The sequence below is a fragment of the Pristis pectinata genome, chromosome 8 (assembly GCF_009764475.1).
Source record: "Pristis pectinata isolate sPriPec2 chromosome 8, sPriPec2.1.pri, whole genome shotgun sequence".
NCBI classification, from domain to species: domain Eukaryota; kingdom Metazoa; phylum Chordata; class Chondrichthyes; order Rhinopristiformes; family Pristidae; genus Pristis; species Pristis pectinata.
This window is the reverse complement of record NC_067412.1, coordinates 15,977,455-16,005,183: the sequence shown is the minus strand read 5'-3', so window position 1 is coordinate 16,005,183 and position 27,729 is coordinate 15,977,455. Positions and strand designations below refer to the sequence as shown.

Genomic DNA, 27,729 nt, shown 5'->3' with positions numbered 1-27,729 from the left:
CAAAACTATTTTTCTCTGAGATCGGAAGTAGTCAAAGTAACACTACATGACCACTAAAAACAAATATACTTTAGTGTAGCTGTCTAAGACTTCTGAAGTATTAAGGCTATGTCAAGGTGTGATATTGCTTATTTACCTGACAGTCCTACAGAAATGTAAAATATTCCCTTTTGCAAATTTTCATGCATCAACCCAAAGATCAGGTTTAGAACAGAGGAACAGAAACTCAAAGTTTCTTTTATTCAGTGACAACAGTAAAAAGCTAACTATAGTCCTGCATCAACAACCCTGCCTCTGCAAGCAATTCCAACAAATAGTAAATTACCCAAATAGTAACTATAAATGCTGGAACAGGTGGCAAACACCAGCTAATAAGTTATAGTATTTGCTGAAGATTATGATGGGACTGTAGACATTATTAGATTTAATAAAAATGTCTTAAGTTCAGCTAAAAAACTTATTGCCTTGATGTGATTAATATTTGACATGTGACAATTGATCATACTGGTAGAATAGCACTTTAAAAAAAAGACATCTGAAGAATTGTCCATTTTCTCTCTTAAACTAAGACAGCTAAATGGTTCTTCATATTATTCCTCAGTTAATTTTGTTTTCATTGCTGCTATCTGTTAGAAGAGGAGATGTCTCTGATGCTTCTTGATCTTCCTCTTTCATAGCCTCAGAATGCTTGGTGGTTTTGTTCAATACGTTACCCTGGAAGTAGAGAGAGAATAAAATGTCAGCTTTAACTGAGGGCTGTTGATACTGGTGGACTTCAAGTGACCCAGGGAGTTGTGGGGCGGGGGAGGGTTGCATTTCTACAAAATGGAATTGGTCCACGTTGTAGATGTTAGATTGGCAACACACATGCCAGTAACTGCTGGGAAATTACCCTTGTACTTGCTATCAAAGAGTCAACATCTCCAAGGTTATGGGTGAGAGTAGGATGGAATAAACAAACTTCAATTAAACACAACTAAATACCACTTTTATTATAGAATATGCTAAAAAAGTTCTTGCTGAAGAGCAAAACAAAATGAGTATCACATGAGTTAGGAGAGGTGACAAGGTTTGGCTTAAAATAAAAGAGAAAGGGAAAAACCGAGAGAGGAAATATAAAGAAAGATTAATAAGGGAGGAAAAAAGTGATGTAAAAAGGGAAAACATTGCTTTATGTCCATTTCGTGAACCCAATATCTTTTTCCGCTTAAGATACAGAAGAATGAAGCACTGTCCAGTCTGTGCCTAGCAAACAAGACCAAACTGACTTCACCAATGTAGCTTCTTGCATCTTTTTATCACCTCCATATATGTGAGTGATGCTGCCAATCGGTGTCCAATAGGAAATGGATCAAGACTAATTGTCCAAACATGGGCTGGATTTCTACCTACAACCCAGAGGTAAAAACAAAGCATTTAAGTCAGACCCCAGCCCCATTCTGTGGACAGAAGTATGAGCAGAACCACACCACCTCCCCTCCCAGGGCATGAGCCAAATTAGTCTGGTTTGTGTTTCCATTTAACAACTTGCCTCATGAGTATCCAAAGCAACATTTAATGAAGAATAATGTGGACAATCATGATAAGTTTTCTCTCCATAAGACCCTCACCTTTCTTGTATCCACTATATTGAGAATGATGGAGGTGATCAAACAGCAGATGGTGTTGGCCAGCATGAAGATCATCATCTGCCTCCAGCGCCACACTGGGATCTTCAAATCACTGCAGGTCAAACACCAAGTGTTAATAGCAAGGAACTGAGAAAAGGAAGAACAGTTTCTCCAATCCATCCATTTCATTTGACTAAAAATGCATGTGGCACGGGAGACGGCAATCAGGGTGACTGGACTTCATGTTAAAATGTTTATCTCCTTTTGTGAAAAACCTGATCATGAACTCAACAGAACCACCTCCCTGTCTCCCCCACTGATTCCTACACAAAGCCTGCCTTGTCAGTTAATTGTATTTCCCCTTTTCCAAAACAATGTACCTCTCAAAGTTGGCCTCATAGTCCAATGTGCTCTTCCTTTTAATCCATTTGTATGCTGAAGAACTACAGAAACTGTAGTCTCATAACAGTCTAAAGGGCTCCAAGCAGCATCTCCCATTGACCTGTTACAAGATTTATGACATCACTATATCACTGAGTGAACATTGGCTTTGGTTAAGTGAGGTCACATGATCAGGTTCCAGTCTGGCATTTCTTCTGATCTAATCTATGTATTTAGTGCTCATTATGTGGTCTCCTGTACATTCTAGAAACCAAAAGCAGTTTGGAAGATCAATTTGCTAAACACCTACTTTCAATCTGCAGGGGTGACCCTGAGCCAGTTGCCTGTTTAATTTTCCATCACACTCCCACTGTGGCCTGTGGCCCCCTACACAGTTTAACGAAACCCACCACAAGGTTGATCAATGGCATTTCATCTTCTGTCTGGGCATGTTGCAGCCTTAGGAACTCAAATGTTGAATTCAACATTTTCAGGTAACCAGGAAGTTCTGCTGCAAGATTATCCATGTGTAAGAACCTAGTGGCAGAAACAGTTAATGTTTCAGGTTGAAGAAACTGATGAAGACCCAAGTAAGGACATAGCTGAGGAACATCCGAAAGATTTCCTACAGAGAAACATTCACTCTGTTTCTCTACCCACAGGCGCAGCCTGACCTGAGTATTTCTAGCATTTTGTGTTTTTATTTTAGATTTCCAGCTTCTGTGTTTTTGTTTTTATGTTCCTATTTGAGAATTAAAAAAACATTTTAAAAAAATGTAAAGAAATTAATCTTTCAGCCTTCTTTACTTTTCCACCTCTCAACCTTCCCCAACACAAGACCACAGCTCAATACTATCTTCTTTCCCTGACTTGTTAGTCTTCAGACCCCCACATCAGATCCCTCCCTTTGCAGATCCTCATGCATGGATATTCCCTCATTCTCCCCACTACTACCCAGACTGAGCCACTTCCAGGGATCTTTCGGGGTTCTCACTCAGTCAGAGACCTCTATCCACTTGGCAGTCTTTGCGCCCTGCTAAACCTGGGAGAACTTGTACCCCTAAAAGTGGATGCTGCCTACCAATGCACAGGTCAGGAAATTAAACTGCCATTGTTGGCCTCATAGATCAAAGAGCTCCAGGTGCACCTCTATTAATCCAGAGTTACACAGAGAGGAGATCGAAAGGTTGGCAGTTCCATAATCACAGGTCTGCAGATCAGATCCAACCCTTTATTCTGCTTTAAAATAAGTTTTTTTTCTCTTTATGACAATCCTCAGGTAAGCTTATTGATTAAAAACAAATCAGTACATGCTGGTGGGAAATGGAAATGACTGTTTAAAACATTTCACAGTTTATTTTAGTGAACATCTTGGAGATGGCTCTGTTGTTCAAAAATTGTTTGCAAGGTTAACTGTGTGTGTGATGGCTTGGGGGAATACTCTATCAACACTGCAGGCTCTTGAAGTAGAAGAAAGAAACGTTGCAGGGAAGTAGATATTCAAATTAGTTTGTCAAAACAATGCTGTGGCAATGAAGCTGGAGCAGGAAATAGAACTAGACCAATTAGTAATACTTCTTACTGCAAGAGGAATAGAAATTTTTAAAGTTTATCCCAACTGGTCAGACTAGGCTAAAGAATGTGGTAGATACAAGTACTGCTGACTGCGCAAAAGCATTAATTTCAAGATGATGGACAAAGTCTTTAAGCTAAGGCTAAAGAAACCACGAAGACTCAAGAGTGTTACAACTGTGGGAGGAACCACAAGTTCCACAGGAGAGAATTGTGTCCCCCTTAATAAAACATGTAACAAGTGCAGGGAGAGCAAACATTTTGCAAAGAAATGCCACAGCAGAGAATCATCTGCACATAGGCAGCCAGAGCAATTGATAAGGAACCAGGAACAATAGTTTTTGTTGTGAGTGAAGTTAGTGTTTTTGGTTTGGATAATGAGAGATGTCTTCCACTTAGAGTCAGACAAATACCTAAGATTTCAAATGAACACAGGAGCCCAATGTGATAGAATTCCCGTTCACTTACACAAAAAAGCAAACAAGGATTTTAATCTTGCACATGTTGGAACCACTTAAGCTTGTGATTGTAGGACCACTCTGGGTCATTTACTTCTTTCAAAAACGCAATTTAAATATTTCCTGCCGGATACTCCCAAGGGTGTTGGTGACTTGAACATACACAGTTCATAGCTTGATCAGTGGTCTCTGTTGGAGGACATTACAATTGTTCTCAGAGAACCCAGGAAACAAAGGAGGAGGAAGAAAGACCGATCACAGGGTACTGCTTACTTTAAGGATTTACTGGGCCAGACGACTGATGTATACCATAGCTGAACAACTCAATTGCTATTTGTTATCAAAGCGCCAGCATGAAGAATAATACACGTTCAGGATATGGGGAAGTGAACAGGACACATGGAAAAGTGCTCCAACATAGAGCAATTTTCCAAAGGAGATGAGGCAGAAGAAAGGAAGACAAAACTGCAGATGCTGGAATTTGAAACAAAAACAGAAGATGCTGGAAGAACTCAGCCAGTCAAGCAGTATCTGTGGATAGAGAAACCAGTTAACGTTAAGGTCAGGGACGTGAAGAAGGATTACTGACCCAAAATATTATAGTTCAGCATTCTGTCGTATAAATTGTTTTCAATTTAGGCTTCCTATCGAATAATTACAGCTAGATGTAACAAGCAACCTGGGTCTGTATTGAATATGCAGCATTTTCACTGTCACCATGTAGTATGCAAACTGCATCCATCAGAATAGAACAGGTTCTCAAAACAGCAGGGTTAGTGGATCAAGTAAGACAGCAGAAATAATACAACAGTCAAAATAAAAAGAAATAAGAGCGCTCAATTCAGATCACAAAACCTTTCTTTGCAGTGGCCAGTACAAAATAAAAAACCTCACCTGAATTTGCTTCCAAGGATCTGTCCAACAATCAGGTTGCAAATACCAACGCCAATCATTTGCACTGAGGTTGCGATTCCTGAAGCTGTTCCAAGATTTGCCAGAGGAACCACTAACATGGTTGATGGCCACAGACTTGCCTGTGGAAATAAGCAGAACTTACCCATAGGAATAGCAGTAAAGTACCTAAATCAGAAAATGACACCCAGGATTTTATCACAATATGCTCTTGTGGATTCACCATGAGTTCACTGCATAAACTACCAGAATTCATTGAAAGTGTATTTTAAGTGGCCCTGAACCCATGTATAACAATTGATGCTTTAGGTGAGTAGGTGATGAAAGAATGAAATGACAGCTACTTGTCAGCAGAAAGAAAGTAAGAGTAACACCTTACAGCAGCAAATGAGTAGGTGACTCCCAGCCATATCATGGAAACCAATGGCGGTACAAAGGTGAATGCCAAGAGTGTGAAAACTGGGACTGTCAACATGGCACACATCATGGCAAATATTCCTCTCAATCCTACGTAATCCTGAGAAAAGATCAAAAGAATATTTAATGAATTAATTTGTAGATTAATATATACATAATTAGAACAGTTGAGACAAGTGCTGTCTGTCAGGGGTGCCCTAGTTGAGGCAGAATGACAAGCCACCCAAATAATTACTTAAATCCTTCTTTCTATTTGGTTTTAGATTGGTGAGTTATTCTTTGAAAATATGCTTTGCATCCTGATTTCATTTTTAGTGTTTACCATAAAACTCATTTTATATTATTGCTGGTGTTTCTTCTTTCCTTCCCTGAAAACACAGGACTCAGGTCACTGGCTACTACATAGCCAGATCTGAATGAAGTCATCATTTGTGGGGTAGAGTCCTTAAAGTTTGCTGACTTTGGACTAATGGTAACAATGAAGAGAGGCTAGGGTAGTCATACCAGAGGGAACAACAAAGGTGGAACGAGGACGTCGGTGAAGAGGTTGATGAGTAGTTCATTAGCTGCAGACAGGTGGAAAATGGAAGACAAAAGCAAAGGCAGCTGCTACCTTAAAAGTGGATTGTGCACAACCTGGGGAAGATTTTTTTCTCATGGTAGACTTTGAGGAGACTATATTAGAAAGGTATTCAAAGATGTGGATGGTAGCAGAGGCAAGTAAATGATCAGAAAAGGCTTCCTCAGTAATTTAGACCATAAGAGTCATGGTCATGAATTTGGTGTGGATGGCAATAAGAGGGAGGTGTGTGCAGTAGCATACATGGAGTTTATATGGGGGTTTCGAGACAGTGAAATATGAGCAGAGAAGGGAAGTAGCTGAGGTGGAATAGAATTTATCAAGGGTAAAGCCAAGGAGAGACAGCTCATTAGAGTAATGGGATGGGTTTAATGGTTAAAAATGTGGATTAACATAGCTAATGTGTCATTGAAATCATAGAGAACTGCCCAATAATAAAATTTATACTTGCTGAACAATGCTACCCGAAAAATTTTACTGATACAAAATATTCTGCTTTTAGGGCAGAAGAGAACATCATATGCTGATTGATCAAAGAACTGCCAAAATGCAGCAATGTGAGTTTTATACACTTTGGTTCTCTTTACTTTCAGTCAATAAATTGAAAAGCAGGCATTTCATTGAGCAATAATGAAAAGAACAGAATACAAGGTTAACAATACAGCCCAGTGGGAAATTCAGCGGTTTCATGGGCCTGAATTGAGATTATATATGGTGCTGTACCAAATTATATATGGTGCTGTACGATATTAACATGAAAGCTAAGGAAATCTGTTCCTATAACTAAGCAATGTTAATAGACATCATATTTTCTAGACAATGATCAGTTTGTAAGTACAGATCACAATTACCAACATTAAATTGCTGATCACATTCACTGATAGAGTTGAAATAGCATTTGGTCAGATAAATTGGAGAGCAATTCAAGTCATTGATAATATACCTTCAACAGATCACTGCTCCACTCAAGTGGATTTCAATTTAATTCCATTCATTTGGCCCTAATTAGCAATAAAAAGACCTTGTCTTAAGGTAAATTATTCAAACTTCATGGTTAAAAACAGAAAAATTCCAAAATAAATTTACCAACCAAAATTGATTCTCCAATTGGATCTGTTTACATAATACAAGGACTAGGAGGTTTAAAAACAGGGGACCATGAATTACTTGATTTCGAATGTCAGTAAGACTTCATTTGCATCCTACAGTAAAAATTTACATAACAGTCATGCAAAACTGTTGGCAATATTTGTTATTAATCTTTCTTGTCACCAATGCATGTATTACCTAGCAAATATACATCCAAAATAATATTTTAATACATGGACAGAGAATACCATTATTGTTGGAATGTAATTTAGACCTCTCAGTTATCCACTGGCTTATGAAGGTAACCAAAAATAGTTCATTTTGTTCAGACTTTACTGAAGCCCACACTTTAAAGTTCTGCCTGAGGTCTTTACAGTTAATATCCACAACTAGGATGTCTGAAGTACCCAGTGATCACAAACTACCTTGCATTTAGAACAAACCAGACTGTACTCACAATGAGGATTCCAGCTATGGGTAATAGAATCAATGAGCTATCGAACACAGCACCAGTGATGTAGGAGGCTTCTTGGTGACTGTACCCAGAATACTTATCCTGAATAAACTTGCTGAAAAATAAATGCCTTCATCACATTGAGATCAGAGATGTAATCAATACAATTTCAAAAGTTACTAGTATTTGTTTTTTTATTCATAATTTTATTAATAATCCTGGAGACTGTAACAAACATCTAACCAGAGTTTCAAAACTTTAACGATTGGTTATGAGGATAACAATATAAAAGACAAAGCTTCAATAATGAGCTAATAATGGGATCACACAGTTAGAACAGTACTTCCTAGGGCCTATGCCTGTATCGTTTACACTCCACAATGCCAGTCAAACATTCTACAAATGCCCACAGTTAGGTGAAGCCTAATCAATCGTACCATAGGCCCCTGCACTAAATGATCTGAAACAAAAGGCATGCAAGGTTCTAGAAGAGCAGAATGCAAGAGACAATTCTGTGGAGAAAAAAAAACAAAAATCAAAGAGTAGAAATTCATCCTTTAAAGCAGGAATGTGTCTACTTTGGACTCCAATTTGGAAATTCAGTCCATTTGCATCCAAATTTCAGAAGTATATCAAGACATTTATGTGAACTAGAGAATACATGTAGAGCATACAACAGAAGGCAAAATGTTGTTCATATTGCAGGTTTTCCTGTTGTAGAGAAATTTACAGTTGTCCCATTGTGGAGCATCTCCGTGTTTAAAGATAGGGAGAGGTAGAAGTATAAAAAGAAAGGGAGACACTCACAGTGTTCTATTCCACATAAATAGCCATATTGGACCATGAGGAATATGGTATAAGCACTTTAAACATTTAATAATATGAACTCTACTTACGTGGCATCAGCAATGAATGGAAAGATTCCATTATAGAAGAACATGATGGTGAGAACCAGCAGCCAGTAGTGGAGAGACAAATGACGAATATCCTGTAGCCTCTGGGGAAAAAGAACGAAAAGGTCAGACAAGACCTTGTAGAAGACAATGGATTGGGGAAGGTGTGGTTAGATTCCACTCAGACAAAATAATGTAAATTCATTTTATAGATCCTAGCTTCCAGAAATCTACTTCAAAGACCAATGATCACCCTCCATAACAACTGGTTCCAACAGATATTCAATTCCATGTCCAACAGCAATATTTAATGGAAAACTAAATCCAAAGCCCCCGAATCTACTCACCACTTTCTTGGATTCCTGCTGGAGAACACCATCCAGTCCAAGCTGCTTTGCACCATTTCCATCCAGGATGCCAACGATGATGGCTGACACAAAGCTAAGAGCACACAGAAAAGTTCCTGAGAAAATGAACCACAGGAAAGCCACATTACTGGCAAAAATACACTGCAACAAATAGGCTCCATCAGTGATAGCCAGAACGCCTGAAGCCAAGTGCAGCCTCTTGTATTCATATCACAGTTTTACCTTTGCAAACAAAAAGCAATAAAAAATGTTCTTCAAAGCACTGATATCAAAAACAGGCCCAAGAAATTATTTTTCCCCAAACACGAGAGGCAAATCAAAATTATATGGCACAGTTGCAGTCTAATTGGCCCAATCTATTCCAACTAAAAAAAACTATCCATTCCATTGGCATTTCTCAGCTCTTAGCCTGCACCCTTATAGATATGACACATTGAAAATGTAACTAAAGGAACACTCAATGTGATGAGGGTTCTTGCATCCAAAACTCTTTCGGCTGCAAGTTCCAAACCCCCATGTTAGAAAACACTTCGTTCTATCCAGTCTCTCTAAGCCTTTCAAAATTTCATGCATGACAATTACAGTAAAACCCCAATAATCTGGCATATTCGGGATTCTGGTGGTGCCGGACTAGCAAATTTTCTGGACTATTAAACGTTATTTGTATTAATATTCTAAGACACTCTTAATTCACTTTCTTTAGATGTTGCACAGTATTTAAATACATTTTCCAGTGAATCAATAAGATTAAAGAGAACATGGAAACCAGGGCCCCTGTAAGAGGGAAAGGAAGCATGGAACCAGGACCTAGTGAATGGAAAGAGAGCATGGCAAACATCATCTGGTGAACCAGATGCTGAACCATCAGGATTTCTGAATAGTTGTACAGTGGATTATCAGAGTTTTACTGTAGCTATGTTCAAAGAATGGTACGTAAAGGAAGTAAAGGAGACGGGCAGAAGGAGGAAGTTGGAAGGAATAACATAAGAATGGGACTGAGGCATTCTCTGTTATTCCTTCTAGGTTCCTGTTGTGTGAAATCATTCTTTACTGTCTTAACTGTCTTTACTGTCACGAGCTCTGTAGACCAAAACTAGTTTAATCACAAAGGCAAACGTGGGACAGAATGGATGGGAACAGACACATGCTCACTCACACACAGGATATCACAAACACGAGAGGAAAATCACAACTGGGGTAAAATACACACACACACTGATACAAACAAGCACACAATAACAATGTACAACTTCAGGATATAACACTTCAATGCCCGTCTCACACTAACATTGGCCCTTAATGCTCCCTGAGTCTGAGTGAAATGCTCCCTGATCATGTGGTGATGCACTCTTACCAATGATCTCTGCAGCACTGTCTCACTACTCCTGGGGTCGTCAAAAGAGGAAAGGCTAGTGGATGCAGCCCTTTTTATGGTGCTAGGAGGCTGGGTGGAGCCTCACTGTTGTGATTTAAACGAGCCAATGGTGTGGGAGTCAAAGACAAAGGTTCCTGCCACAGCCAGTGGTCAGGCAGGTTCAGAGACAAAGGGTACTGGTCAGGCAAGTTCAGAGGCAAAAGGTACTCTCACACCTGAGGGGTGGGTGGAGCCGCACCTTGATTGACAGTAGTATCATTTCCGATCAGAGGAGCAATGTTGTCCTTCTGTCAGCGGGGTCATTGTCGTTACTGTCACATGACAACCATGTGGATTTCTCACAACAGTTCCTCCTCCCCATCTCTTTTACTTCCTTTTCATACCATTCTTCAAATATATCTACAGTAAAACTGATAATCTGCTATATGACTATTCATGGGGTCGATTATAAAAGGTAGGAGGAGACTACAGGAGTAGGAAGAGGTGAAGCCAAAATAGGATTTACATTTGTGAAAATGTTGACAAAGGGTTACATTATATGGAGGCTTTTGAAGGGGTGCAGAAAAATTTATCAGGATGCTGCCTAGATTAGACGGCATGTGCTAGAAGGAGAGTTTGGACAAACCTGGGTTGTTTTCTCTGGAGCGGCAGAGACTGAGAGGAGACCTGACAGAGGTTTATAAAACTATGAGAGGCATAGATAGACAGCTGGTATGTTTTTCCCAGGGTCAAAATGTCTAATACCGGAGGACATGCATTTAAGGTGAGAGGGGGAAGTTCAAAGGAGATGTGTGGGGCAATTTTACACAGAGAGTGGTGGGCACCTGGAATGCACTGCCAGGGGTGATGGTGAGGTGTTTAAGAGGCTCTTAGATAATCACATGAATATGCAGAGAATGGAGGGATGTGGACACTGTGCAGGCAGAAAGGGTTAGTTTAATTAGGCACCATTAGCTTAATAAATTCAGCACAACGTTGTGGGCCAAAGGGCCTGTTCCTGTGCTGTACTATTCTATTTTTCTATGTTCTATGTACTAACTGTCCAGAGTTTTCTTTTGCCCTTTGTTAATTTAGAGATAATATTATCATAAGTGAACAAACTCAAATGAAAATAAAAAGTCTGAAGATGAGGGAAGTCTGAAATAAAAATAGAAAATACTGGAAGCACTCAGCAAGTCAGGTAGCAACTGTGGAATGAGAAACAGAGTTAGTATTTCAGGTCAAAGAGGCATTATCAGACAATTACATTTTCTGTTTTTATATCATAACTGGACACACAATTCAATTCACTTCCTCTGTTTCTAGTGATGTCAGATGGGCCTATCGGGGCAGTTAGGTTTGTGAATCTTGGGTAGGAGGTAGAAATGGACAGTGTGGGGTAGGGGAACTATGAGGTTGGAGGCTATAGAGGGGAGATATCCAGAGGTGATGAGGTCGGTGATTGTGCTGTTCTATCACTGGAGTAAATCAGATTTACTCCAGCGATAGAACAGGCCCAAGATTTGCACCAATATCCAAATCAGTTAAAAGTTTAATCATCTGCCACATAATTAATTACAACAAATTTCTATTTGGGGTTTGTCTTTATAGTTCCTTGGTTAATTAATGTATGCATTATCTGAAAAGTGCAATCTGGTTATTATTATATTAAACTAAATCTGGTTAAACACTAACATAGCATCTTTAACTGATGTTTAATATTCTGATTTACTCCAGTGATAGAACAGCACAATCACCGACCTCATCACCTCTGGATATCTCCCCTCCATAGCCTCCAACCTCATAGTTCCCCTACCTCACACTGCCCGTTTCTACCTCCTACCCAAGATCCACAAACCTAACTGCCCCGATAGGCCCACTGTTTCCGCCTGCTCCTGCCCCACTGAACTTGTGTCTTCATATCTTGATTCCATTTTGTCCCCCTTGGTCCAGTCCCTTCCTACCTACATCTGTGACACTTCGCATGTTCTCCATCACTTTTACAACTTTCACTTCCCCAGCCCTGACTGCCTCATTTTCACTATGGACGTCGAGTCCCTTTATACTTCCATCCCCCATCAGGAAGGCCTTAAGGCTCTCAGTTTCTTTCCCAACAACAGACCCAACCAGTGCCCCTTCACCACCACCCTCCTCTGTCTGGCAGAACTGGTGCTCACCCTCAACAACTTCTCTTTCGGCTCCTCCCACTTTCTCCAAACCAAAGGTGTAGCCATGGGCACTCGCATGGGCCCCAGCTATGCCTGCCTTTTCATCGGCTACATGGAACGGTCCATGTTTCAAGCCTACACCAGTAACGCTGCTCAACTCTTTCTCCACTATATTGATGACTGCATTGGTGCTGCTTCCTGCACCCATGCTGAGCTCACCAATTTCATCAACTTTGACTCCAACATCCATCCTGGCCTCAAATTTACTTGGTCCATCTCCAACATCTCTCTCCCCTTTCTTGATTTCTGTGTCTCCATCTTCAGAGACAGATTATCCACTAACATCTTTTACAAACCCATTGACTCCCACATTTACCTTGGACTACACCTCTTCCCACCCTGTCATTCACAAGGATGCTATCCACGTCTCTCGGTTCCTCCACCTCTACCACATCTGTTCCGGTGATGAGGCTTTCCATTCCAGGACGTCAGAAATGTCCTCTTTTTTCAATAAAAGCAGTTTCTCTTCCACCACCATCAATGCAGTCCTCACCCACATCTCCTCCATTTCCTGTACATCTGCCCTCACCCCATCCCCCCCACCCCTGACATATCAGGGACAGGGTTCCCCTTGTCCTCACCCACCACCCCACAACCCTCCACATCCGACACATTCTCTGCAACCGACACATTCCCTGCAACTTCTGCCATCTCCAACGGGATCCCACCACAGCCTCATCTTCCCCTTCCCCTCCCCCCCACCCCCCCGCAGGGATTGCTCTCTCCACGACTCCCTTGACCACTCATCCCTCCCCACTGATGACCCTCCCAGCAGTTATTGCTGCAACCGTGCAAAGTTCTACACCCGTTCCTACACCTCCTCCTTCACCACAGTTCAGGGCCCTAGACAGTCTTTCCAGGTGAGGCAAGGCTTCACCTGGGAATCCGACGGTGTCACTTATTGCATCCAGTGCGGCCTCCTCTACATTGGTGAGACCCGACGCAGATTGGGTGACCACTTCATCGAGCGTCTTTGCTCTGACTGCCACAACAGCCAGGATCTCCCGATGGCCACCCACTTCCCATTCCCATACTGACAACTCTGTCCGCGGCCTTGTCTACTGCCACGTTGAGGCCAGACGCAGGTTGGAGGAGCAACTCCTCATATTCTGTCTTGGTAGTCTCCAACCTGACGGGATCAACATCGATTTCTCTAACTCCCAGTAACCCCTCCCCCCTCCCTCTCCCCCCCCTTTGTTTAGCCTCATTCCTGTGGCCTCCTCACCCCTTCTCTTTCCCCTCCCCTCATGACCTGCCCATCTGTTCCCCACCTCCTTCCCTTCATCCCATGGTCTACTGTCCTCTCCTTTTGGATTCCTTCCCCTTCAGCCCGTTGTCTACTTATCACCTCTCAGCTTCTTACATCACTCCCTTACATTCCCCCCTCCCCCACCCACCTACCTTTCCCCTCTCACCTGGACTCACCTATCACCTGCCAGCTTGTGTTCCTTCCCCTCCCCCAACCTTTTTATTCCGGCTTTTGGCCTCTTCCTTTCCAGCCCTGATGAAGGGGCTCAACCCAAAACGTCGACTGTTTATTTCACTCCATAGATACTGCCTGACCTGCTGAGTTCCTCCAGCAAGGAAGGTGAAATCAATCTTGTGCTGCTCCATAGAACAGCACAAGATTGATTTTACTTTCCTTGTATAACTATTTTTCAATTCCACTTCCATTCATCAAATTCCTCATATTCATTCTTACCTGCCCAAAGAGTCCACTGAATCCCAAAATGTGCTTCAAAAGATTGGGTTAATAAGAAGTTGAGGACACTGCCAAAACGGGAGAAGGCCACATTCAGCCCAAAAGCCAACGACAGCTCCTTACTTTTGAACCAGAAAGCAATGATACGGCCCTGAGCAACTGAGGGTTTGGAAAAAAAGGAATATGATGTGAATGATGCGGTCTTGTAAATTAAACAGGCACAACAGGGAAAAGGCGCAATTCAGTTTAGAGCTGAGAGATAAAGTTGCTGTTCCACTCTACTTCGGCAGAGAGTGGGTACAACAATTATATTCATTCTTGGGGTATGAAATGCAGGTTTGGCCAGCAAAGCCCATGTCTGTTGCCCTTAAAGTCTGGTCATCTGGCTTTTAAGAACTTCTTCCTAGCAAAGAAGTTGCCACTATCTTCTGAAGGATAATTACAGATAGGCTGTAAATGCTTGCTTTAACAACAGTGCCTGTATCCCTAAACATGTATGAGAACAAAAATCCAAGCTCACATTTCACAAAAACCAACTAGAAAAAGCAATTAAACTGCTAGATTGTCTAGGATCGAGAACATTGAATGTGTGATAGAATTATTTTGAATGTTAAAAATACCTTTACTAAGCTACTGGCTATTTCTTCTCAGTCTGGTAGCAATAGGTTGAAAATAGTACTTACTTATGAGTGACCCATTGCTTGAGCCAAAGAGAAGTCGGCCAATGAGCATCAGTGGCAGAAGGTAACTGGTGCCCTTGAAATGAGATCCCAAAGCAAAGGTAGCCGAGCCCAGCACAATAAGAAAGGAGAACAAGAGGACACCAACTACAGGGGAAAACAAATAAAACTGTTTCAACAAGAGAAGATCTTAGAATATGTAATTAATGTTTAAAATCAAAAGCCCATTCAATCCATCAATATCTGACTAGCTAGTTTCTTTTTAAATGCTCTGAGATTTTCCTGGGAGATTATTCCAGTCATTTATCACTGATCAAAGAACTTTTTGCTAAAACAATTTCTAAATGACTGTGGATCCCTTATCATGATCTCTTTGACTTGATTGCAAAAATAATTTAGGTTTTTCTCATCTATGCTGGTTAATATTGTACACAACTTCTTTTATAGACTCTAGAGAAACGTCAGTCATCTTTTTATCTTAGCTCATCTTTACATATCCCTTCAATTTTATTGTACTTTTCTCCTTTCCCTCCTAAGCATGCATATGCTGTGCTACTAGAATTTAATATCAGTGAATTATCCCCATTTGAATGGGGAACACAGGATATGCTGGGACCAGCACCTGGCATGGCTAAAAATGAGGTTCCAACCTACCTAAGCTGTAACTCAGAACATTATGCATGCTAAACAGCAAAAAAAATTAAACAAATTAAAGTGATGCCACGAGCAAAGGATCAGATCAAAGCTCTGCAGTCCTGCCATAAATGGTCTTGAATGGTGGCAAATAATTTAGCAATTAGCAGGAGAAGGAGGCTCCAAGAACATCTTCATTCTTAATGATGACAGCATGTGATTGCCAAAGTCAAGGTTGAAGCATTTGCAACCATTTCACCTTCCTCCTGAAACCCCACCATCACAGAAGCCAGACTTCAGGCAAATATTTTTACTCTTCATCAGAAAAGGATGAGAGCACTGGATACAGAAAAGGCAATGGGACCAGATAACATCTCAACTGTAGTACTGAAGACTTGCTCTCCAGAACTAATGCAATGCACAATGTGGAAAATTGCCCAGGTAAGTATTGACCACAAAAAACAGGACCAATCCAATCTGGCTAATAACCACCCTATCATTCTATTCTGAATCCCCAGCAAAGTGATGGAAGATGTTACCATCAGTGCTATCAAATGACACCAATAGTCACCAATAATTTGCACACCTACATCAAATTTTGGTTTCATCAGCACCACAAGGTTCCAGACTTCCTCCCAACATGAACCAAAAGCTGAATTCCAGAAATTAGGTGAAAATTACTGGCCTTGACATCAAGTTAGCATTTAACCATGTGTGGCATCAAGGACTCCTAATAAAACCAAAATCAATGGGCAACAAAGAACTTCTGTGATTGAAGAAAGAGTTTGGGGTTGTTGGAGACCAGTCCGAGGATATCAGTCAATGAGTTCTTCTAGGTCATGCTCAGAGCCCACCCATCTGCTTTACTAATGACTTTTCTTCAATTATAAGGTCAGGCAGGGATATTTGCTGATGATTGCAGAATGCTCATTTCCATTTTCACCTTCTTAGAAAAAGAAACTGTGTGTGTTTGCATGCAGAACAATCAAAACAACATGTCGACATAAGATATTCTGCAGATACTGGAATTTCATGTGTCTCCGTTGTGCTGCTCCACTGTGAAGTCTCTTCAAGGTATGCCTACCCTGAAGGAGTTTTCCTCCTCTTTGACGGGAATTCTGTGAGACCCTCTCTCACTGCTCCCCCCGTGATCTCTGTTGGTCTCCAGCCTCCAGATTCCAACAGGTTGACATTGTTTGATAAGTCACAAATATATCACACAAACTCCAGGCAAGGACCATATCCAAAAGGAGTCAAAGACCTACAATTCAGTACCAACAAATCACTATCACCATTGACAGGTTGATAATCACTACTGACCAGAAATTTAACCGGACCAGCCACATAAATACTGTGACAACACCATCAGGTCAGAGGCCAGGTATTCTACAGCAAGTGACTCAGCTCCCAACACCACAAGGTTTTTCTACTATTCACAAGCAAACTGTCTGGAGTAAAGAAGGAAGCTCCAACAATACTGAACAAGCTTGGCACCATCCAAAGCAAAGCAGCCTATTTGATTAAGATACCATCCCCGTCCCTGAATATTCAGTCCCTCTGCCATTGGTGCACTGTGGCCACATTTATAAAATGCAAAGCAATTACTTAACAAACCTATTCCAGCAGCACTTCCCATACCTGCAACCTCAAACACATGGAAGGATAAGGGGAGAAGGTAAACAGTAATACTACCACCAGAACTTCCTATCCAACAGCATCATGTGAGTGCTTTTAGTAGGAAGATTGCAGTAGTTCAAGGAAGAGGGGAAGCCACCACCTTTTCAAGGGCAATTAGGGATGGATAATTAGGGATGCCCAGATCCCAAAAACAGTAAATATATTGCACAGTACCAACATAATCTCTGAAGATTCTATCACGCACTTCACTATACTCTCTAGAACCTGGTTTGTTGCTTACATATATACCCAGGCAAGTCAAACACATGTGACATGCTATTCAATTCTTTGCAATTATCAGAGTTAAATTTTGCCCTGCATTTGTTTTTGCACCTTTCTAAATGATTTTGGAATTCTCTTGCTACATATTTTTATACAATGGAGAGTGTTGTGATTTATTACCGTGATCAGAGAGCAACAGATCAATGTTCTCATTAAAAACCCCACTAAGTAAACTCAGGACAGATCAGTACTTAGGAGGGAGACTACTTGGGAATACTGGGTACAACAGGCTCACTTCCTGGGGAAAGAAATTATCCTCCAGCAGAGTGAATTCAATAAGAATCTCAAACATATTTTATACACTAAAAAGATGAGATAGGTGTTGGTTTTATACACCATCTTGTTATCATTTAATTGATGACAATGACTCATAATATTTTCAGGTACATCAATATGAACCTTATATTTAATTATGATAAATAGACCATCGAATGCACTTATAATAAAGAATTCATCTCGACTGCTTCCACAATGTTTGTTCTTCTAAGCAAATGCTGTTACTAAAGTATTTATTAAAAATTGGCATTGTTCCAAAGAGTTTGTTAACTGGCCAAGTCACATGGACCAAGAACGTACTTGGTTTCGTCTATGAACCAACCTAAATTATCTCAACTCAATCACAACAGGTCTAGGTTGGCAGGAGGGGCAGGGAAGGGAAAAAGAAACAAATGATCCAGGACTGAAGCCGGAAGTTTGCATTTTTAAATATCGGGTAACTTGTATGAATCTTGCTGGGCTATGATTTCCCTCTGAATTAGGTGCTGTTCTACTGAGCATACTTGATAAGAGAATGCTCAGTGCTAAGAGATCAGTGCATCTGAAATTATTCAACACCTTCAGGAAACATCTCCTCTGGCAAGGACTCAACACCACCAGCACGCAAGAGGTTATGAAGGGAGAAGATTGTAAAACACTGATGTAGTTTAACAATTTGTGTTTCTTAAATGTTAAAGGATAAACTGTGTAACAACCTGGTTGGTTAAGTAATTCAACTAAAGGTTAAGTAATTCAACTAAAAGTAATAAGACAGTCTATTTTGGGATTCATTCTAACCCATTTTGTGGATCATCCGTTGGTTGATCTGTTGTCTGTAATAAGTTTCCACCTGAAGTCAATGTCACATGTATAAATGGCAATGGATCCCATTTTGTCCAAGTTAAATTTTCCTCTGAGAAAATTGAGCAAAGATAAAAATCTCAAATGTGTCGTGATAATTTGATTTATTTACGGAAGCATAGTGCATTTTGTTTGGAAACTAGACACTGGAAACTCCTAAAGCACTTAGAAATAGAAATTCATATTCTGCCATTCAAGCATTTACTGAAGCATTTGTGCACTGAGCTCTGCTTCCAAAATTCAGCTCCACTGAAGCCAATTAGCTCATTTGGTTCGGTCTTGTAGAACCTGATCAATTCTTACTTGTGCGTATATAGACATAGGTCTTGCTTCTAATTTCTGATTGTGTTTATTAATGTCAATATTGACTTAACTCTGGAGTCTTAACCTGTACAATTTTATATAACATTTAATTAATTGCACGATTGATCTAACATTACACATAAATGCCAATGCACTGATGCAAGCAGCATTTAGACAAACAGATTGCACTTAGGAGTTTTTAAAATTTTAGTACCAATGGAAGAATATGAAAATTGTTTTCATTTTGATGGTCATCATGCTTAGGCAGGGTTTTGACCTTCTTGGTTCTGGCAAAAAATGCATTGTTAATCTTCCTATGCAAAAAACGGAACACTGGAATACTTCACAGGTCTAGTAGCATCTGTGGAAGCAAAAGGTATTAGTTGATGTTTCTGGTCAAGATCTTGCATTAGTTCTGTCTGCAGGGTCCTGACCCCAAACATCAACTTACACTTTTTGCATCCATAGAAGCTGCTTGAACTGTTAGGTTCTTACAGCTTTGTTTTTAATTCTAGATTCCAGCACCTGCAGTTCCTTTTGTTTCCTCTTCCCATGTAGTTCATTATAGGCTGTAGAACCTGTTGTTCTGCGGAGAAGAGGAACTCCCAGTGGAATTCCCACACCATGCAGAAGGTGCAGAATTAAACAATTACTGGGCTGAGGGCCTCTTTGCTCAACTTCATACCGTTCTTCAGACTCACCGCGATTTCCCAGCTTGTCTATGAAGAAACCGGCCAGTATCACCACCACAGCATTTCTACAAGAGAGAAAGTACAAATAAGGAATAAAACTCAAGAGTCTCGACCTGAAACACTGACTGCCCATTTCCCTCCAATAGATGCTGCCTGACCCACTGAGTTCCTCAAGCACTTTGTGTGTTGTTCCAGATTCCAGCATCTGCAGTCACTTGTGTACCCAAGAACTTTGTGCCTTTTAAAGTATTAATGTTGGAATGAACTCCTGTACACCCTCCTTTCTCTACCTTGGTACCCAGCTGAACAGCTGAAAACTATATGCATTCCTGCCATCCTGCAATTTAAATGCCCTACCATGGTATAGATCTATTTTCTGCCAATTGAACACAGGGTGCCATTCTCAGGTGTATAATTGGATTGACCCAAAACCAGGGCTCCTCAGAACAACAATGAAAGCCAAGCCTTAGCCAAGAGGTTAAATAGCGTAATGGTTTCACAACACAGGTTCTTCCAGAAGGATCTCTCAATTGGAAAAAGCAGCATGTAATATAGCCATTAAGAGCAGAAAATCCCAAATTACTTATCAGCAAAGAGGAGTATAAATAGGTTGAATGTACACATTCTTTTTCCCAGGGTTGGGGAATCAAGAACTAGAGGGCATAGGTTTAAGGTGAGAGGTGAAAGATTTAATAGGAACCTGAAGTGGTCCATATGTGGAATGAGCTGCCAGAGGAAGTGGTTGAGGCAGGTACATTAACAATATTTAAAAGACACTAAGATCGGCGGTGTTGTGGATAGTGTGGAGGGCTGTCGGAGCTTACAGAGGGATATTGATAGGATGCAGAGCTGGGCTGACAAGTGGCAGATGGAGTTCAATCTGGAGAAGTGTGAGGTGGTACACTTTGGAAGGACAAACTCCAGGGCAGAGTACATGGTAAACGGTAAGGTACTTGGCAGTGTGGAGGAGCAGAGGGATCTGGGGGTTCATATTCACAGTTCATTGAAAGTTGCCTCACAGGTGGAAAGAGCAGTTAAGAAGGCCAATGGGATGTTGGCTTTCATAAGTCGCGGGATTGAGTTTAAGAGCCACGAAGTGATGATGCAGCTTTACAAAACTCTAGTTAGGCCACACTTGGAGTACTGTGTTCAGTTCTGGTCCCTCATTATAGGAAGGATGTGGAGGCGTTGGAGAGGGTGCAGAGGAGATTTACCAGGATGCTGCCTGGATTAGAGCGTATTGAATATGAGGAGAGGCTTAAGGTGCTAGGGCTTTATTCACTGGAAAGGAGAAGGATGAGAGGAGACATGATAGAGGTATATAAAATATTGAGAGGAATAGATAGAGTAGACAGTCAGCGCCTCCTTCCCAGGGCACCAATGCTCAAGATGAGAGGGCATGGCTTTAAGGTTATGGGTGGGAGGTTCAGGGGAGATGTCAGGGGGAGATTTTTCACCCAGAGAGTGGTTGGTGCATGGAATGCACTGCCTGGGGTGGTGGTGGAGGCAGATACATTGGACAGGTTTAAGAGCTTGTTGGATAGGCATATGGAGGAATGTGAGATAGAGGGATATGCGGGAGGAAAGGGTTAGGTAGTGTGAGGGTGGTTTGATGGACGGCACAACATGGTGGGCCGAAGAGCCTGTTTTGTGCTGTATGGTTCTATGGACACTTGGACAGGTACATGGATAGGAAAGGTTTAGAGGGATATTGGCCAATATGGGCAAATGGGACTTGCTTAGATGGGCATCTTGGTCAGCATGGACCATTGGACTGAAGAGCCTGTTTCTGTGCTCAATGACTCACTGACATTAGGGTATAGCCAGTGTCCTTAAAGTGGAAAAAGGCAAAAAAGAACTGAGCTTGTTTCTCTCCCCTAATTGCCAACAAACAATCATCACTGTAAATTACAATTACATAGGAGATTGTGCAAATTCAGCGAAGATGAACACAAGTGAATCAATGATAACCATGTGTTTGAACAGACTGTTTGAAATTGGTGCCTTGCCTCACTCATTAAGAACAAGCAGGAACCATATGGTAACAGATGGCCTAGCACACCATACCTAAATACAGCAGACAAAGGTGGTCAGGAAAGGAATATAAAGTAACTGGGGAAACAATTATTATACCATTCAATTAGCTTACTACAAACAGATGCTTCAGGGAGAAGCTGCAAGAAAAATCAAGTCTGAAAAGTTGTAGGAACAAGAAATTCCACAAACAGGGCCTTTACCTAAACCCCCAGGTGTGTTGGATGGAATTCACTAGGTTCACCATGCTTCTGTTAAATATTTTATTGGCTTGACAAGACTAAAGATAAACAGACAAGTTTACTGACATTTTGGAAAGGGTGTGGCTGGGAATGGAAATCTGTACTGAAATTCATTACCAAGTATGAAGCATAGGAAAAAAGTAGAAAGTGCCAAGGATATTGTGAAAGTGTATAATTTGTTAAATAGGATACTCACGTCCATGCATAGATTGCATAGAGAAGGTTATACTGCTCTGGGGTCATTCCCAGTCCCTCCACACAATCTGTTGTCCCATTAGTCACATTAGAATTAAGACAAGTGAGATTCTGGAAAGGAACAGGCCACAATACTGTCAGGCAGAGACAACAGAAGACTCAGCACTGAACAAAATTCATCCAATAATCTTAAACGTTTCATAATCATGCTGTTTATCCAGTCAGGATCTGTAACCATCAGACCTTCATTCACCTGACATCAGTTTTAAGTTTCCCGGCACCAAACCAAAGGAATAACTGAAATTGTGAAAAGCTATTAAAGGTCCAGAAGATAAACTCACATTAAATTGACAAGGGATGGGAGGGGCAAAAGATATTTGATGGTGTGGATATTGTTTTCTCCCCCACCCCCTCTTTGTTTTCCCTCATTGCTGTGGCCCCCTCACCCCTTCTCTTTCCCCTCCCCCCTTCTTTCCCCTCCCCCCAATGACCTGCCCAGCTATTCCCCACCTCCTTTGCCTTTTCTACCTATCACCTCTCAGCTTCTTACATCACTCCCTTTCATCCCCCTCCCCCCATCCATCTATCTCCCCCCTCTCACCTGGACTCACCCATCACCTGCCAACCTCACCTCCCCTGACCTTCTTATTCTGGCTTCTGCCCTCTTCCTTTCCAGTCCTGATGAAGGGTCTCGACCCGAAACATCGACTGTTTATTTCCCTCCATAGATGCTGTCTGACCTGCTGAGTTCCTTCAGCATTTTGTGTGTGTTGCTCCAGATCCAGCATCTGCAGAATCTCTTGTGTCTCTGTATTGTTTTCATTGTAAGTTTTTGCTTTTAATATGGGATCCTTAAACAATAAAGCAAATCAGTAAATTTTCTTGCCGTAGCTGATAAACATGTAACTGAAGAGCTGCTCCCCAAATCCCAGTATGGATTCTGTCCATCTAGAAGCACCTAATGTCAACTCCAAGGAAAATTGCAGGAATCAGCACCAGCCACATGGTCTTCCATGACCGCACTAAACCTTTGACCCTATCAATCAGGAGGAATTGTGAAACCAGTTGCCCACAGAAATTCATCTCCATTTTACACTTGCTTGACAACAGCATGCAAGTCATGACACCAACCAACAGGTCTACAACAAAACAATCACAATGAAAACTGGTGTAAAACAAGAAAAGTGTCCATTTCTTTGACACTTTTCTCAATCTTTCTTATTGCAATATTACACCTTGTCTCCAACAAACTTCCCACAAGTATGGACCTAATCTTCAGAACCAGTGTGAAACCATTCAACCAATGGTAACTACATTCCAGACCCAAGATCACCCAAACCTTGCTAATTGAACTATTGTATGGAGACTATGCTGGTGTTTGTGCACAGAGGTCAAACTCCATTACCTACAATAAATGGGCCTTACATCGAAGTTCTGCAAGACCAAGGTCTTTTCCCAATCTATGCCATGCATCAGGAACACAAAGAAGTCCTGCATAAGCTATGGAAGGAGTGCATTATCTCATAAACTACCCATCCACCTGTCCCATCTGTGGATGAGACTGAGGTTCCCACATTGGCCTCATTAGTCAACTCAGAACCCATAAAGCCAGAGTGGAAGCTTGTCATCTTTAATCCCAAGGAACCACCTGAGAAGATACAATGAGTTTGCATAGGCTGCTTTGTACAATTTCAGTTTGTGTAGTTTCAAATGAGATGCAAAGCTGCAACGTAGTAACTTGGTTACAACTATATTAGAACTATAGCTGGCATCATCAGTAGCATACCATGCGAATTGACCAATCCAAGTCTTTAGTTTTCCATTGTAGCTAATTGATCATTCCAAACATTTATCACTCTGAATGAAGTAATTCTTCCCTGCATTTGCACTATTTATAACCTCTGGATTCCAGTTTCTTGGGTGATTGAAGAATTGACTTGGACACTTCTACCCCTCAACCCATTGCACCATGCCCACAGAAGATCACATTCAATTCACTGCCTGTAGGGGAGGAAGAAAATGTAGTGGAGAAATTATCCATCTTTTCCAGCTGCTTTATCACTCACAACCAGCATTACCCACAGATAAGGTGCTAGAAAATTCTTACTCACCTCATGTGAACTAAACCTGGTACAATAGGATTAAGTTATTTTGGTGAGGTTAGTTAGAAATGCTAACTAGTTACAACATAAATGGTTAAACATGTAGGCCAAGGATTGTTGAAGTTGTGTTTTTGATCCAAGGGGAAGACAATAAAGGATTTCATTGCTACACACAGTGGCACAGTGATGTAACTAGCAAAACTGCTGCTCACAGCTCCAGCAATGCAGGTACAATCCTGACCTCTGGTGCTGGCCAGATGGAGTTTGCATGTTCTCCCTGTGATTGTATGAATTTACCCTGGGTGCTCTGATTTACCCCCACATTCAAGATATGTATGGTTTAGTAGGCTAATTGGCCACTAAATTCCCCCTAGTGGTTAGGTGTGTGGTAAAATCCAGGGAATGTGAATGTGGGGAGTATAAAATGGAATTAACGTATGACTAAAGTAAGTTGACATTTGACGTATGCTGTGGACTCAGCGAGTCCGAAGAGCCCATTTCTGTGCTGTGTGACTTCTCGCTCTGATACCTACATGCTGGTCAAGTATGCTGTGAATGCCCAGAATACTAGAGGCACAATGCAATACAGTGGTGTTCCTTGGACAGATATACAAGGTTCAACATAGGCAAATTATTTGCATAACCTTGGGACCAACTAATTAACATATTAATTTTTTGGATAATTCAGTACTCACCCCCTGGAACTGCTCCTGAAGTACACTTGGAATGTCAAAGCAGAAATAAGAACCAAAAGTCAGCAGACAGTTGAAAAATAGGACCAGAAACCTGTAATAGGCTTAAAAGGGGGAGAGGATGTGTTAGGAACATACAGAATGAATAGATGGAACATTAATGTTTACCAATTTACCTGCAGTTATAGAAAATCTAAACAGATTCCATGGAAAATTAAAAAAAACTGCAAATGCCGGAATCTGAACAAAAACAGAAAATGCTGGAAAAACTCAACAAGTTCTTATTTACCATCAGGGCACTAAGCAGCCTTCTAGAATGAACATTGAATTTTTGAACTTTTTGGCTCTTTCTCACCACCTGTCTATAAAATGCCTTGCTGTTAAGTGTTTATGCTCTATTACCTGATCTGTCTTAACCAAGCTCGATATTGTCTTTTGTCTTACACCTCAATTCTCCCCCCAGCTCTGTTTTCAAAACTGACATGCCTCCACCCTTCCCCCAATTCTGAGGAAGGATCCCTGATCTGAAACATTAACTAGTTTCTCTTTCCACAGATGCTGCTTGACTGGCTGATTTCTTTCTGCATTTTCTCTTCACAAATGCTTTATTTCTCTCACTTGGAATGGTATACAAAAAGAATGTAAACCATGATTTTATAGCATTGTCAAAGTTTATTGTCGTACAACATTTGCAAAACCAACAATATTTTGATTGGACTTTGCAATATACTATGTTATTGTCTCTCCCTCAATCCAATGCAATGGTCCAAAATCTGCAATCAATGGTAATGCACCAACACTCCATGCTGATCTGGGGAATAAAAGTCCCCACAAACATCTAGTGTTCTCTGCGTGAGAATTTCCCCTTTCCTGGCGTCTGCTTCTGCCAGGTCTCAAATCCCTGGCATCGAGCAGCTGGCTTAGATAAGAGCCAATCACAATGAAGAATTCTTGCAGATGTGAATCCAGAAGGCATTCCTTAATTAAAATTATGCAGACTGGTAAATAAACATTGCACCATATGCATAACTACAGAATAGAAATTGGTGCATCTCAATACACACTTCTAAATACTTTTATTTCATAATTGCAATTGAGGAAATTACAACTTATGTTCATAAATTTATTTATTTTTAGAGGTCAGATAGTTTGGTAAGTGAATGCCTTAGTATGTAATTAAAAAATTCTCTTAAATCTCAAGCAATTAAATGGAAGATTCACAGGGTATTTTACAGTGAGATTAGTTTGTAAAAAAAAACCTTAATTCTGATCATAAAGTCGAGTTTATTGTCATATGCACAAGTACATGCATGCAAAGGTGCAATGAAAAACTTACTTGCAGCAGCATCACAGGCACATAACATCAGATACGCAGCATCAGGTAAGAAAAACAAATTAATCCTAAATTATACACAAGTTTTACAGGAAAGAACACAATTAGAACAAAAAAAAATCAAAGTTCATTGTAGTGCAAAGTGGTCATGGTGTTGCTTTACTGAAGTAGTGATTAGGATTGTGCAGGTTAGTTCAAGAACCAAATGTTTGAAGGGAAGTAGCTGTTCTTGAACCTGGTGGCATGGGACTTCAGGCTTCTGTACGTCCTGCCCGATAGTAGCTGTGAGAAGATGGCATGGCCCAGATGGTGGGGATCTTTGATGATAGATGTTGTCTTCTTGAGGCAGCGCCTCATGTGGGTACTACCGACGGTGGGGAGGGATGTGCCTGTGATGTATTGGGCTGAGTCCACTGCTCTCTGCAGATTTTTACATTCCTGCAAATTTGAATTATTGTACCTGACCATGATGTAATCAGTTAGGATTCTATCAACAGTATATCTGTAGAAGTTTGTTAGTGTTTGGTGACATGCTGAACCTCCTTAACCTTCTAAGAAAGTAAAGACGCTGGCAAGCTTTCCTCACGTCGAAGAACTCTGCAAAGACCATAGCTTGTGGACATGCATTGGAGTAAAGACAGAAGCTTCAAGATTTTCATGATAAATCTCCGAAAATTCCCAAATGACCATCATTACATGGAGTAATGGCAGCAAACACAGGTATTGTAAAATCCTGCTCAGTGACACAGGCTTTCCACAGATCCCACACACAATCCATCACCACTGCAATTTTTCACTTTTTGCTCCTCTGGCAAAATTGTTAACCTTGCCTTTAAGACCAGACTTGTCTTTTCATCCAATTACACATAATTTTAACTCTCCGCACTCCCACACCGACCTGTCTCTCCTCAACCTTCCCCGTTGCTGGGTGAGCCACATCTGATTATGCAGACGGAGATTTTACATTTTAATCTTAAAAACCTTTTCCTGTTTTCTGCATTGAGATGGATTGAAATAAAAGAGCATAGCCACAAGCTAAAAGTTAAACGTCTTTTCTAGTCAGTAGTTCAACCACTACCCGCAGAGTAAAGTAAACAGGAATTATGGCTCATTTTTAATTAGATGACCAATGGTAATGATTAACATTCCTGTGTTCCTTACTTTTCTGAAAGGTCATAAACAAAAGTTGGACCAGTTATTTTAATCTACTATTCTGTGTATTTTGCTAACTGTGTAACAAAGCGGAATGTAATTCCAACTAAACTTTGCCTTATCCAGCATGATTTCGACCTGTTTTTGGACTACGTTAAGAATTGAACGCGTGTAAATCAAAGTAAATCACTGTAGCCCTTAATCCAGTCACCACTCGAGAAGAGCAACGGTCCAATTAAAAGTAGGTGCTCGCACCTCTGCAAGGAATTTAAACGACTGAGATTCGGCGTATCTCACATTAACGTGACTCTTCAAGCACTCTCATATTACTGACAGACTCTTTACGGAGAGTTTACAGCACAGAAAGAGATCAGTCAATCCGACTAACCATCTGAAATATATAGACATTCTAATGCTGACCTCTTTCTGCTGGCTGACTCATGTCGAAGAATCTGTTTCTCCCCCGAGGATGGATTTGATTCGAAACTGAGTGTTTCCGTATTTGTTTTCACCGTCTCAGACACAGATGTCCCGGCATTGCTGGACGCGACTTGCAACAGCTGACGCAGCGACGTCAC

General features: G+C 40.9%; 1 protein-coding gene across 1 annotated transcript; it reads right to left on the bottom strand.

Annotated features, from left to right (window-relative positions):
* LOC127573375 (major facilitator superfamily domain-containing protein 1-like) lies at positions 1-27,729 on the bottom strand. The gene is made up of 13 exons (XM_052021528.1): positions 27,572-27,729; positions 24,670-24,770; positions 21,874-21,983; positions 19,411-19,466; positions 14,702-14,845; positions 14,019-14,177; positions 8,714-8,829; positions 8,370-8,470; positions 7,477-7,588; positions 5,313-5,450; positions 4,916-5,055; positions 1,611-1,722; positions 1-714 (listed from the first exon to the last, which is right to left on the bottom strand). The coding sequence occupies exons 1-13, from the start codon at positions 27,591-27,593 to the stop codon at positions 598-600; spliced, it is 1,428 nt and encodes a 475-aa protein (XP_051877488.1). The 5' UTR covers positions 27,594-27,729; the 3' UTR covers positions 1-597.